The sequence below is a fragment of the Mytilus trossulus genome, chromosome 13 (genome assembly GCF_036588685.1).
Source record: "Mytilus trossulus isolate FHL-02 chromosome 13, PNRI_Mtr1.1.1.hap1, whole genome shotgun sequence".
Taxonomy (NCBI): Eukaryota; Metazoa; Mollusca; class Bivalvia; order Mytilida; family Mytilidae; genus Mytilus; species Mytilus trossulus.
In genome coordinates, this window is record NC_086385.1 from 3247409 (window position 1) to 3262194 (window position 14786).

General features: G+C 33.4%; 1 protein-coding gene across 1 annotated transcript in view; it reads left to right on the forward strand.

The window, feature by feature from the left end:
• Positions 1-1017: 1017 nt before the first annotated feature.
• The window catches only part of LOC134695515 (sodium- and chloride-dependent glycine transporter 2-like), a 40487-nt gene continuing 26718 nt past the window's right edge, over positions 1018-14786 (forward strand). The window contains exons 1-2 of the mRNA XM_063556791.1: positions 1018-1175; positions 14245-14362. Of these exons, the coding sequence (XP_063412861.1) occupies positions 1164-1175; positions 14245-14362 (130 nt within the window). The 5' untranslated portion in view covers positions 1018-1163. The remainder of the gene's footprint in view (positions 1176-14244; positions 14363-14786) is intronic.

Sequence of the window (14786 nt, forward strand, 5' to 3'; positions counted from 1 at the left end):
AGACAAATCACGTGTTATTATGCGGTTCCATTGCTTGTTTTGTGTTCGGTAGCATGTATTCGTTACTTTAATTATCTGTCCTGTATGCCCGTCGGTCTATCCCGATGATGTGATTGACACATCCAGGGAGTATTAGTTCGAACATCACAATTAGTAGATGCGTTCATGGTCGACTCTAATTTAAAATAATTTGGATTGGTTTTTTTTTTGTCAGATCCGTGGCTCTCTCAAGACACTACAACTACATTTGTACCTCCATGAATAACATATGATCGTCACGATATAACCAAAAGTGCTGACGTTCCACTTTATTAGGTTTAAATTCAAGAGTGTGACTGAGTGTGAGAGTGTACTGTTTTTCTTTATTTCAAAAATATAATAAGTGTTTTTAGAACATCTGCAAATAATAGTAACAAATGCTAATATGTGGAAAATTGTTGATGGCCTTGGCCAAGAACATGTGATTTGAAGGTGAAGTATATGTTAGGCTAAAATTGATGATGCTAGGCCTATTATATGTCTTTTTTTAAATTTTTAGCCATGCAGTTGTCAGTTTAATTTCGATTTATGAGTTTGACGGTTCTTCTGGTATCTTTCGCCCTACTCCTGATGACCATCATGTTTTATGTGTATTTCAGAGATCTCTTTTTTTTTAATTATATCTCATAACACCGAATGCCGAAAAGACATGACAAAAAAGAAAACCCCAAACAAACAAACTAAAATGTAAGAAAAATTTACATAACATACAAACCAAAAAAAAAAAAACCCCAAAAACAACAAGTATTTTTGTGAATGGTTTTGGTAGCGAAATGTAAAGACATCTACCTTTATAATCAGGGAAAATCGATCTGTTTTGAATTTGTCTAATACAAGGCCAAACAATCAAGTACAAGACTTGTTAGTACGTTTGGTCTTATTTCGCAATTCACTATCTGTATTTTTTTAATAAAAAAACAATTCAACTTTTGGTCTGAAAAAAAACCCCAACAACTTACGAAAGACGCTGCAGTTTACCTTATAATTAAAAACTAGTTAAATTTAAAGAGATAAAATGTTTATCAGTATAAATCAAACAGTAACTTGTGTGATAACAAAGTCGACCCACTATCGCCACACACAAGAAAATACTTGATATTCTCGAACGGATTAAAACTCAAAACATGGAACCCGAGGTAGGCTTTTACTTTTATTTCTTACTTCATTCAAACTTTTTATTAGTAAATGCTTTCAGAGAAATACTATATTCAATTGTTGTTATTGTCATGATAACAATGCACCGACCACATCTTAAAATTTGAAACAAGACAACGACAGTACTGTTACACCATTGTCCGGCTCATTTTTTTGTTCCTGTCCGGCAAGACAGAAGCCTGTAGTTTAGTAGTTGTTGGTGGTACATGACTGTTATATTTGTGTGTTGTAAATTGTTTTGTTATATACTAGACTGTCATTTGAACTAAGGTTGGTAATTGTCGCAAATTTAATTGTATCACATCTATAGCTTTTTAGTTCAATTCATGTTTCTCTATTTTGGTTTTTAGCGTTCTATTGACATTTTGTATGCTTGATCTAGTGTTTTTCTTTACTAGACCATAAAACCAAGGCAACGCGTCACCTTTTTTACGCTGATATCTATGTTATCGTCTACACACTATTTTTGATTCGATATATAAAAAAAGTAAGCGGAGATTAATAAATTTGGCGAAAAAGGAAATTGCAAATGATTCATTTTTGCTAAGGGGAAAAAACAATCATTGTACATCTGTGTACGAACCGATGTTGCTCTCAGGGGACAAACACAAAAGGTCAATGTTTGTTTTATGTTTTTTAAAAGTGTTATGCGTATCATTATTTATAGTTATTCTTTGAAAAGAAAAATTGATAAAGTTGGGTTTTTTTTGTTGTTTTTTTTCAGTTTTTCCGGTTTGTTTTACGCCCACAATGCCTACAAAGTCTTCGGTATCTCATAAAAAATAATACTGCTATTAGTATATTTTTCTAAAGCGAGATATGTAATTACAGCTCATTTGAAAATAATGAATTGGTCACATGGTTACTGGAATAGAATCATTTGCATAAAAATAATGGTTGGATATAAAATGAGAATATAAATAGAATATGTTGAGGTATGAGGTAAACAACATTACAGCATCTCTATGGAAGAGAAAACTAGACATTGTGGTGTCAATATACGGCGTCCAACTATTCAATACCAGATGAAAACAAATCAAAATTGAAAAAAATGTGTGTTTACGTCTCATAAAAGATTATCATATCTATAGTATGCGATTAACTCAGGAATTCGTTTCGGTATTATTGCTGAACTTATCTTGTATTGAACAAACATATGGTCATTGCTGAACTTATCTTGTATTGAACAAGTATAAATATGGTCATTCATATTTGAATGATAACGCATTGTAATATCAGGGACCTTTAAGAATGTTTAATTCGCACTTATAGAAGCCGTAGATCCAGGATGTGATCTAAAAAAGGGGGGTCGGCGCTTTTTAGAATTAGGAATTAGTAACAGAGGATTTTTATTGACGTACAATTGGCAGTAAAAAGTATAAACAAAAATACTGAGGTCCAACTAGAAGAGGGAAAGGTAATAAAAGCTGACAAAGTTTAACCATTTTCACAGAACTTGTACACAATTTTATAAAAGGACCAGCTGAGGACCACCTCCGGGTGCGGGAGTTACTCGCTGCGTTGAAGACCTATTGGTGGCCTTCGGCTGTTGTCTGCATGCTCTTTCGGTCGGGTTTTTGTCTCTTTGACATTCCCATTTCTATTCTTAATTTTATATTAACAATTCAATTCAATTCAAATATTTATTGTCATATAAACTCTGAACAATAAGTTTGTGACAAATAATATAAACATACACAAAATACATTTAACAAACAAAACCCTGAAAAGAAAAAAAGAAAAAAAGAAAAACAATCTATCTATATGATAAATAAATATATTTTATAAATAAATCGACGAACCGAGTGGACTGTCATATTCCTGACTTCATACACGCATTTTCTGTAAATTTACCGTCTGACATATTTTTTGTCTGTTTTAGGGGAGGCCCGTTTTACTATTTGAGATAAACTATAACGCAAACAAGTAAAAGAAGCACTTAAAGTTCTATTATTTTTAGATAACCCTTATCAAAAAAGAAGAAAACAAAACACTCAAAAGTTCGTTACTATATGTACATATACCCTAACCCAAACTCTAACCCTAACCCTTACTATATATAATATGTTTGTACAAAGTTCTTTACTATATATACATGTTTGTAGAGTAAAATTTAAATATTGATCGATTGCACTACAATTCATGAAATTACAAATCTTATGATTAGTAGAACACTCATAGACCACTCTATAGTCAGTTGACACCATCGCTGAGATTCAACTTTTTATCTTAATGTATAGTATCGTTAATTAGATTTAATGTATAGTATCGTTAATTAGATTAAATCTTGTTGTTAATTTTAATTTCATTTTGTTACGTTGTGTCACATCCTACAAATATGTAGTTTTATGGCAATCCATATTTGAATTGAATTGACTCGACTAGAAATTTTCTAGCTTTTACTATTCTTGAGTTTCAAACATTTTTTTGGGTACATATCTAATTCTCCGAGAGCTGAAGTGAACTTTACTTAATTAGCTATTAGGAACTAGCATCATACTTAATGTGCACTTACTTTCGGTGAAAAGATCGTGTTTGACTAGTAAGAGTCCTGCATTATTAGTTGACGTATTGTGAAAGTGCTCACTTGACTTACATATTGGAATCATATTGGATTGTGTGACTGAAATACGTTCAGATTGATTGATTGATCATACTTAACTAACTTACGATAGCAGTATGTAATTGACAGAACAAAACTTGACATGTTTGCCTAAATCAGGAACATATATATATTGAGATTTACTTCTCCCAGCCTAAATAAAATTCTGTGATAAATTCCTGATGTCCTAACTTTATACTTCTAGTTATTTCATCAGATTGAGCTAATATAAAGACACTGGATAAATGATCCAGGCTCCATCCATTTTTTATTTTTGGCCTCTAGGGCTCTAAACTGTATTGGCTATGCGGACTCATTTGGTTTTAGGCTTCCACTGATAGATGTTCAGACTCCAGTGGTACGACTCCGCGCCCTGGTGTGCTATGTCCGAGGTCCCAAGGAAATATGATTCCAATATTATATTTTGCACCCTTCATCATTATTATATCTTTGACCTCTATGCTCCTAATTATATTGACTTTATTGGGTCGTTTGAACAATATATTTTGGTTTTTTAAATGATATGTCTCCAGACTCCATGTTCAGGTTAAGTGAGGACCCTGCTGTCTACGAAAATTATATTAGTATCATAGCCTATCATAGGTTCTGCTTTATTGATAAAATAAAATAAACTGACAAATTAACACACTGAAATAATAAGGCTGACAGCGGACAATACTCAGAGGAGATAAATCTTATTTATGGCTGATAGTCAACAGCCAAAACACAGTAAAATCCGAATAGATATAAGAAGATGTGGTATGAGTGCCAATGAGACAACTCTCCATTCAAGTCACAATTTAAATTAGTAAACCATAAATAGGTCAAAGTACGGTCTTGCATGTTTGTAACAAATAATTTCAAATATTGATCAAGGGAGATAAATCTTATGCATGCATGATCAACAGCCATAACACAGTGAAATCTGAATAGATAAATATTTTTAAATGTTGGTCAAGGGAGATAAATCTGATAATGATCAACAGCTGTGACAAAGTGGAAAGAAAAACAATATTTTCCGATATTGGCCATTACCCGGAAGTCTAAGTACATTTGATCTTCATAGGTCAAGGTTATAGGTAGAGACTATCTTATCTTAGCTTGACAAATAATGTTAACATATACTTACAAGGACCAATGTAGATCAAAATGTTACAACCCCATAGGACAATTAACTCAAATGAAAAAGACAAAGAACATGCCACAAAACAAAATCACTATGAAAATGAAACCTTGCACTACGAACTGTTATTAAGATTTCACCCACTGAGATGGCTGATAAGGTATAATGATGTACGTGTGCGTAAGAGAGCTACCATTTGATTTTTATTAGGGAGCTAGGATGAAAAATGTTGCCCTGCGTTTTGTTTTTGTTGTTGTCTCTGATTCTCTGTCCTGCCTTTTTATGTTTCCTCTATTCGGTTCTGGATTTTTATTTGTTTATCCTGATCTATTTTTAATCAAATTTTCACCCTATCTTTCTTTTACTAGTAACTCAAAACTCCTGTCCTGACTATTTTTTTTCCAAATGTATCCGAGCCACCCCCTCCTCCCAAAAAACATCAAATGGTAGCTCCTTAATATAATACAGGTGATTAAAAACTCGCGTCTCTGGCGAGGCAACAATCCCCTTCTTGTGATATAAAAAAGAAGATGTGGTATGATTGCCAATGAGACAACTATCCACAAAAGTCCAAAATGACACAAACATTAACAATTATAGATCACCACACGGCCTTCAACAATGAGCAAAGCACATACCGCATATAGTCAGCAATAAAAGGCCCCGATAAGACAATGTAAAACAATGTATGCATTTGTTGAACTATTATATGATATAATTGTTCTGGCAAAGGCTGATTCTTAAGGATACCACATCATAAGACATAACAAGACACGGAGCATCATTTAGATTCGGTATAAGCATTGCAAGTATAAACATAAGCTCTGCAGAGTTTTTAAAACCGAGTATTAGTTATTGAAATTAGCATTGCAGTACCTTTTTAATAATATGTACTCTCAGTCTGTATATAATATTCTCTGCAAAGTTATCTAACTAACATCTATCCGCTTTGGCCTACATTTTGCGTTGTATATAAAATGCTTGTTTTCGATGTCCCTTAGCGCTACAACAATGACGCTAATATCAATGCAAATGTAAGGTAAAAGTCCGAGTCAGCCTTTTCCCGCCCTTTTTTAAATCCAAAATATCTCGAAAAGAAGGTCCATGACCTATCAATATTTATAGCTCATCTTTATCCTTAATTGCTGCTCTACCAGTTTATAGTATCAATTCGAAATTCTTGATTTATTAATTTTCACCTAACCTCAGCTAAGTACATCCTTAAGTTCAACGAACACGAAATTTCTTGAAGTCTTAACATAAACGTGTCGACTTCTTTGCATCCTGGTATTGCAGCAGTCGAGACGAATACAGTATGAATGACATTCTAAAGATACTTAATTTTAATAAATCAACCATTTATCAAACGATTTACCGTATTTATATGTATAGACGTAGATATATGAGTGTTATCTAAAGTCGGTACAGGTATACGTATAGTCTGGGTACATTTAAGTACAGATATGGTACAAACACTCTGAACAGTCTATTTATATGTCTTTGTCATCTGAAACTTCAATAGCTGCATGTAGTGCTAAAACGGACATTAAGACCTTACACTACAGCAGATATGTATACGGTATCGTCATGTCGGTCAATGCGAAGATATAATGATTGTAATTATTGATTATGATATATTAAACAAAGATTAAATCTTAAATTTGGCTTCAGACATACCAGAATCCATGCGCAAGAGGTTTCAGCGGAAATTTAATTTGAAAAGAAATGATCGACATAGGCCCCTAAAAGAGATTAATATAAAAAACCAATACAAACAAGACAGTGACGACTACACAAATTAGAATAAACAATTGATAGAATAAACAGTTGATAGAATAAACAATTGATTGAATAAACAATATTCATCAAATAAACAAATAATAGAGAAAAAAACAATAGGAATTAAAATGTAACAGCAAATGAGAGAATATTTTGAATGGTATACAACACTATTAATTATATAAATTGCAATCCACATGCATAAACCACAGGCACTTGCATAAACAGGCAAACAAATCAAAACAAAAACACATAAAAAAGGCGTTTCCGAAGTTTTCCGAGAAAACACGTTTAAATTTTGTACATGTAAAATATCCGAGTCAATTACGGAACAGATCCTGTCGGAATCCTAAATAAATTGTACTGTAAATATTAACCTTCCCACACCATTTAAGTATTCAATAAACTAAATAAATGATATCAAGATGAAAACCAATATCGTAAATAATAAGATTCCACTTTAGTTGCCGTGTTACCTGGCTACTAAATGTGTCTAGATGTCATTAACTTATCCGTGTCCATAGACAAGTTAAATGGCTATATTCAAAGTGTCAAAATAGATAAAGGAAGATGTGGTATGGCCAATGAGAAAACACCCCGCCAGAGACCAAATCATAGTCACGTTAATTGGCTTCTCACTTATCTTTTTTGTAATGCGTGTCTTTTAGACATTTTAGTCTTTAGAAATTTGTAAAAAAGTAAACTCACAGTTTTGGATAGATATTTTAGTGGTTGCTCAAATTTTAGTTTGCTATGTAATGTTTTTTTTTGCTGCGGTATTTCTGCTATTGGACGTGATATTTTATATTTTCATTTTTGCCGCGATATTGTTTATCTTCATTTTTGGCGGCGTTTTTGTCTATATTTCATTTAATTGCTAATTATATAATTTTAGTACCTTTTCACTTTGTACATATGTAAAGTATATATGTAGAAAAATGGTGTATTGTTCTTTGTTTTTATGGCTAACTTAACCTACCGTAAGCAAAAAAAACAGGAACAGGAAATGGTAAAAGCAAGTTATAAAATGTTTCTGCCAAAAAATAGATCATGTCTCGTCAATATCTTATCTTATTTTATTTGAAAGGTAGCATGTATCTAGAAAGGAAATTGATATCCTTCGCACAAAATGAAAGTTGATAAATAAGGGCACGCTGTAAGTTTATGTCTAAAATAATTGACAATCTAAAATCTACTGTGCAAGGTCTTGCGGACACTGTTCGTCGGTTCAAATTGTAAATGGACCTCCAATTGGATAAACCTGATCAAGAAAGACTTTATTTTTTGTTACTAAAACATTTGTCTAGCATTTTTTCTCTGGCTTGAAAGGATTTAAGTCCCCGGTTATCAAAATACAGATTTTTTTTTATTGGTGCGACAAACAAAAGAACAAAAACAATTTGGGGTGGCCTAAAAATAGACATCAAACCTAGAAAAGACAATTCGACAGTATACTCATTGTTGAAGGCCGTACCCTAGCAAAGACAATTCGACAGTATACTCATTGTTGAAGGCCGTACGGTGACAGTATACTCATTGTTGAAGGCCGTACGGTGACAGTATACTCATTGTTGAAGGCCGTACCCTAGCAAAGACAATTCGACAGTATACTCATTGTTGAAGGCCGTACGGTGACAGTATACTCATTGTTGAAGGCCGTACGGTGACAGTATACTCATTGTTGAAGGCCGTACCCTAGCAAAGACAATTCGACAGTATACTCATTGTTGAAGGCCGTACGGTGACAGTATACTCATTGTTGAAGGCCGTACGTTCGACAGTATACTCATTGTTGAAGGCCGTACGTTCGACAGTATACTCATTGTTGAAGGCCGTACGGTGACAGTATACTCATTGTTGAAGGCCGTACGTTCGACAGTATACTCATTGTTGAAGGCCGTACGTTCGACAGTATACTCATTGTTGAAGGCCGTACGTTCGACAGTATACTCATTGTTGAAGGCCGTACGGTGACAGTATACTCATTGTTGAAGGCCGTACGGTGACAGTATACTCATTGTTGAAGGCCGTACCCTAGCAAAGACAATTCGACAGTATACTCATTGTTGAAGGCCGTACGGTGACAGTATACTCATTGTTGAAGGCCGTACGGTGACAGTATACTCATTGTTGAAGGCCGTACGTTCGACAGTATACTCATTGTTGAAGGCCGTACGTTCGACAGTATACTCATTGTTGAAGGCCGTACGTTCGACAGTATACTCATTGTTGAAGGCCGTACGGTGACAGTATACTCATTGTTGAAGGCCGTACGTTCGACAGTATACTCATTGTTGAAGGCCGTACGTTCGACAGTATACTCATTGTTGAAGGCCGTACGTTGACAGTATACTCATTGTTGAAGGCCGTACGTTGACAGTATACTCATTGTTGAAGGCCGTACGGTGACAGTATACTCATTGTTGAAGGCCGTACGTTCGACAGTATACTCATTGTTGAAGGCCGTACGGTGACAGTATACTCATTGTTGAAGGCCGTACGTTCGACAGTATACTCATTGTTGAAGGCCGTACGGTGACAGTATACTCATTGTTGAAGGCCGTACGGTGACAGTATACTCATTGTTGAAGGCCGTACGGTGACAGTATACTCATTGTTGAAGGCCGTACGGTGACAGTATACTCATTGTTGAAGGCCGTACGTTCGACAGTATACTCATTGTTGAAGGCCGTACGTTCGACAGTATACTCATTGTTGAAGGCCGTACGTTCGACAGTATACTCATTGTTGAAGGCCGTACGTTCGACAGTATACTCATTGTTGAAGGCCGTACGGTGACTTAGAGTTGTTAATCGACAGTATACTCATTGTTGAAGGCCGTACGGTGACTTAGAGTTGTTAATTTCTGTGTCATTTGGTCTCTTGTGGAGAGTTGTCTCATTGATAATCATACCACATCTTCTTTTTAATACAAGTTATTTGAGGTGACCTAAGATCAGAGTATAAAAGTTTAACAAAGACTTCAAAGTAAAGACAGTCGACAGGTTTAATCAACTTCAGTCTCATTGTTAAAGTGTCATCTTTTAAAACAACATATTGAAGTGTATTTATTTATTTATATCCCAATTCTATATCAATAGCCTGTATACAAGACGTATATATGAATTCTGTACTGAACTTTAGGTAAGACTTATTTATAATGGTGAAATAAACTGCAAAATTAATATAAGTGACACCACACTGGAAATTTGTCAATTTTTTTAAAAACAGAATCTTATTTTAGAAACCGATTCAATATTAACGCACATCATGCACATTCAACGTCCTACATGTGTATATAGTAGGCTTGTCTCATTCATACCAATGATAGTTTAGTCTTCATGGAATTTCTTTTTAGGTGCTGTAAATTAAATTTGCCTCCGTATTTAAACAGTTAAGTCGAATTCCAAAACATAAACTATGATAAAAAGTGCCCAAAATACAAAGCATGATAAAGCGTGACAAAAATACAAAGCATGATAAAGCGTGACAAAAATACAAAGCATGGTAACATGTGACCAAAATACGAAGCAAGGTGAAAGGTGTCAAAAATAAAAAGCATGGTAAAAGTGACTTAAATGCATGGTAAAAAGTGACCAAACCACAAATCATGGTAAAACGTGACAAAAATACAAAGCATGGTAAAAAGGTTACAACAATACAAAGCATAGAATAAAGTTACAACATACAAAGCATGGTAAAATGTGATCAACATTCGAAGCATGGTAAAAAAATTGTAAAAAAGTGACCAAAATTTAAAGCATGGTAAACAGTGACCAAAATACAAAGCATGGCTAAAAGTGACAACTGTTGTACTTGTTTCATTTTCAGGTTTTTGATAGTGGTTCTGTAATTCTTGTTTCAGTAAACGACTAAATAACCCCTTTACAAATCTCCAAAAATTTAAGGTCTGTATTTATTGTAATTTAAAAAACAAAATCATAAATAACTACAACCGACATGAAAACATACGGTTATAGCTCTTATCCATGTTATCTAAACATAAATGCAGCTGATTCGTCCTTTAATCTTGCTTCGTTATAAATAAATCCAAGATTGCCTCCTAAGCAAACATTGTGCAATAATATTTTTATCAAATGTTATGTAATTCAGGTACAATAACACTGAAAAGCACTTGAGCTAGATTGCTAAGAACACTTATGAATAATACCGTTGGATTTTCATTTTTAAATCTTTCATATTTTTATTTTTGATTATTATTCAAGTTAATATAGTTCGTGTAGTTATTATGAGGACCGCCAAAATAGCTTTTTGACAATATCTGTTTTTGTAGTTCATACGTTTTTTTCGTTTCTCTTATTAGTTAATAGTCAGAATATATACGTCCATATAGGTGACAAATCGAACTGCAGACTGCAGAACCTTCCGACTGCTAGAAACGACTCAGTGTATCAATATGACATTGTCTTGTATTTACTTCTAATATTTGCCGCTTGACGTTACGTAAAATGTAACCAAGTAATTATCTATATTATCAAATCTTTTTTTCAATATTCGTTTGGCAAAACAAATACATTGTTATGTAATTGTTTTAAGTAATGAATAATTTTAAAATGTTGACATCATTTGAACAGTACCACTTAGTATATATCAACACAAACCGCTGAACACAGAATAATAACTATTATTTATTATTTTTCTCTGTACTGCACTGTCTGGTTTATCAAAGTTATCTATTCTGACGTTTGTTGCGTTATCTCGTCAACTGATAACTTGCTGTACGATGTAATATGCGACTGTTGTCAAATTCTCTTGGTGGAATTTATATTACATTTACAAGATAGTTTATTATGCAATTTATTGTTATGACTTCTTAGCAGTCCGAGTTAGCTTACCAAACAGTTTTGTAACAAAATCACAAGGCAAAACCACCTTAGAAAGTTTTTGTAGAGAAATAAAAGAAAGAATACAGTTTAAAATGAATATTTGTGTTAAAGAATAGTATTTTCGTTCCCAAATCCACATTTAAGTTTTGTGTGACGACGGTCCATTTTCTTTGAAAACGTACACAGTTTTGTTATGGGGCTAGCTGAGGACCCACCTCCGGTGTGGGATTTTGTTTGTTGTGTTGAAGACACGTTGGTGGATTTGGACTGTTTTCTGCTCTTTGGTCGAGTTGTTGTTTCTTCGACATATTACACATTTTTCAGAATTTCCTACCAACATGTAGGTAACTTGTCCAAAAAATATTAAGTCTGGAGTCAAAAGTCGGTGATTTGAAAATAGACAATGTTTGTCTAAAAGTCAGGTGTTGTGGGTCATCTCTTCTTTATCTACGACTTAAGACTTTTATTTCCTTTTTTCTTTCTTTTGCTTCTAAGAACGTTTGCATTTCTGTTTAATTCCATTTAAAATGTTATGACATTCAAGGTTATATTACGCATTTCTATTTGAAATTCAAAATAAAAGATAACGTCGGAATATAGGTGCAATTATATTGATCAACATAGATAAGTCAAACAAAACAAAACAATGGCTTCTAATAGATAGCCTACGATACTATGTATAACACCTACTTGTTTTCTAAATTACTTTTATGTTGATGCCTCTAAGTTTCTTCATTCATAAGAAATATTCTTAAAATAATCAAAAGAACAGAAAACAAAACATTACATATTCGAAAGCAAGACCACAAGAATCACAACAACAACAAACCAACATCTTTCTATGTTGAGATGTTATATTACACTATTGTTTCAGGTAACGATGAAGGTTGGTACATAATAAAACGTGTGAACGTTTGAACCAGCTGCATTTGTTTGCACCTGTTCTAGTCAGGAACCTGATGTTCAGTGTTTGCCGTTTTCTGATATATAAATTAGACCGTTGTTTTCCCGTTTGGGTTGTTTAACACAAGTCATTTTGTGGGGTCTTTTATAGCTTGCTGTTTGGTTTGAGTCAAGGCTCCGTGTTGAAGACCGTATTATTTAACCTATAATGGTTTATTTACAAATTGTGACTTGGATGGAAGGTTGTAACATTGGCACTCATACCACATGTTCTATTATCTATCAAATAAAAGAAAAAGGGAAAGGGATCAAAAAATAATTCAGAGACATAGAATAGTATTACTTATTAAGTTTATTAAAGAATATAATTTTTGTGCAATTTGTGACCAAAAATCCTTTTTACCTGTGTAAAGTGCTGATTATTTATAACTAACATAGCTAAGTTGTCGTTTAGAAATATCTATAAAAAATATGTCGGTCGTTTGATCCCACTTGTCAATAGGAGTTAAAGTCCCAATACATGTATTTGTCTTAAATATTAACTTTATGTGTATCTTTCATCTTTTAAAAGTTCTTTAAAATCTCTTAAAAACATAAAATAAAAAAAAAAGTAATATTGTAACGAAATACATAAACAAAAACAAAATGGCATTGTGAGAAAAAAACAAATGAATGTCCTGACCTAATTCCCGGTGATAAAACCCATGTTTCCATGTAACTAAGACATGTCTATAAACATCCTAAATTAAACTGTTTCCCTCCTTCACAACGACGGGATAACTGTAAATAAATTAAGTTTAAAAAATACTTTACTTTAACGAAAACACTTTTAAGTTAAATATGTACAGGATGTATATGTACCTTGACCTGGCCTCGTGATGGAAAGTTTGTTTTAATAAAATTGAGAATGGAAATGGGGAATGTGTCAAAGAGACAACAACCCGACCAAATAAAAAACAACAGCAGAAGGTCACCAACAGGTCTTCAATGTAGCGAGAAATTCCCGCACCCGGAGGCGTCCTTCAGCTGGCCCCTAAACAAATATATACTAGTTCAGTGATAATGAACGCCATACTAATTTCCAAATTGTACACAAGAAACTAATATAAAAATAATACAAGACTAACAAAGGCCAGAGGCTCCTTTAACTTTACATTATGACCTTGCCGAAGATTAATTTATACTATCAAATGTAACAGTGCATCAACAGTTTAATCTGTCACAGTTTCAAATATACTTAAATTTATTAACTTTACAATTGTTTTTTTTTCAAAATTGCACCAAAAAGAGTAACAAAGGATAAACTCATACATGACAATACATACAATTGAAAAGAATTTAAAAAAAATCAAATCAAATTAGACAATGTTTCATTACAACTGAAAAAAATCCAACACTTCACTTCTACGACGTCTGTGAATGGCAAGCTGATGTTCAAAGCTAAACAAAAGGTTTTGTTCGTGAATGCTGTCGTAAGTGTCATACTAGTATACTACGTCGTTAGTAACCTCATAATTTCAATGTATTTGTAATTTGTGTTTCCAAGGGAAAGTCTAGAGTTTAGTCTGGTCTGTGTTGGCTTTGCTGTAGATCTGGTACAATCATGTTTTTTTCCCAGTATTTTTAAACACGTCTATCGTTTTGTATTTACAGGGAAAGACTAGAGCTAACCGAGGAAGTCAATTACAGTTTATTCTGACCTTTGTTGGTTTTGCATATAGTTTTATACATCATTTTTGTCTATTATGATTTTCAATTATCAGTTATTTTAAACATGTCTTTGTTTGTATTGACAGGGAAAGGCTAGAGCGAACTGGGGAAGTCAGCTAGAGTTTATTCTGACCTGTGTTGGCTTTGCTGTAGGTCTGGGTAACGTTTGGCGTTTCCCTTATCTCTGTTTTAAAAATGGTGGAGGTAAGTGAAGAAGGAGGTCCTCAAAGGGGTGTCCAAGTTATCACAAAATTACAATTTTTTCCAAATATAATCACAATATCATTAATTAATTTATGAACAAGATAATGATAAAAAAGAGAGTCCATGATTATTAAACAATCAAATATACATAAAATATTCGGTCTGGTAATCATATAATCGCTATAAAACGGTCATGTTAACGCCAATGAGGAGGCTCGTTAAGACATCTATTATATGTTAATCAAAAGTTTAAGACATCTTTATGATAATGCCTATAGTTATCAAAGGTACCAGGATTATAATTTAGTACGCCAGACGCGCGTTTCGTCTACATAAGACTCATCAGTGACGCTAATATTAAAATATTTATAAAGCCAAACAAGTAAAAAGTTGAAGAGCATTGAGGGTCTAAAATTCCAAAAAA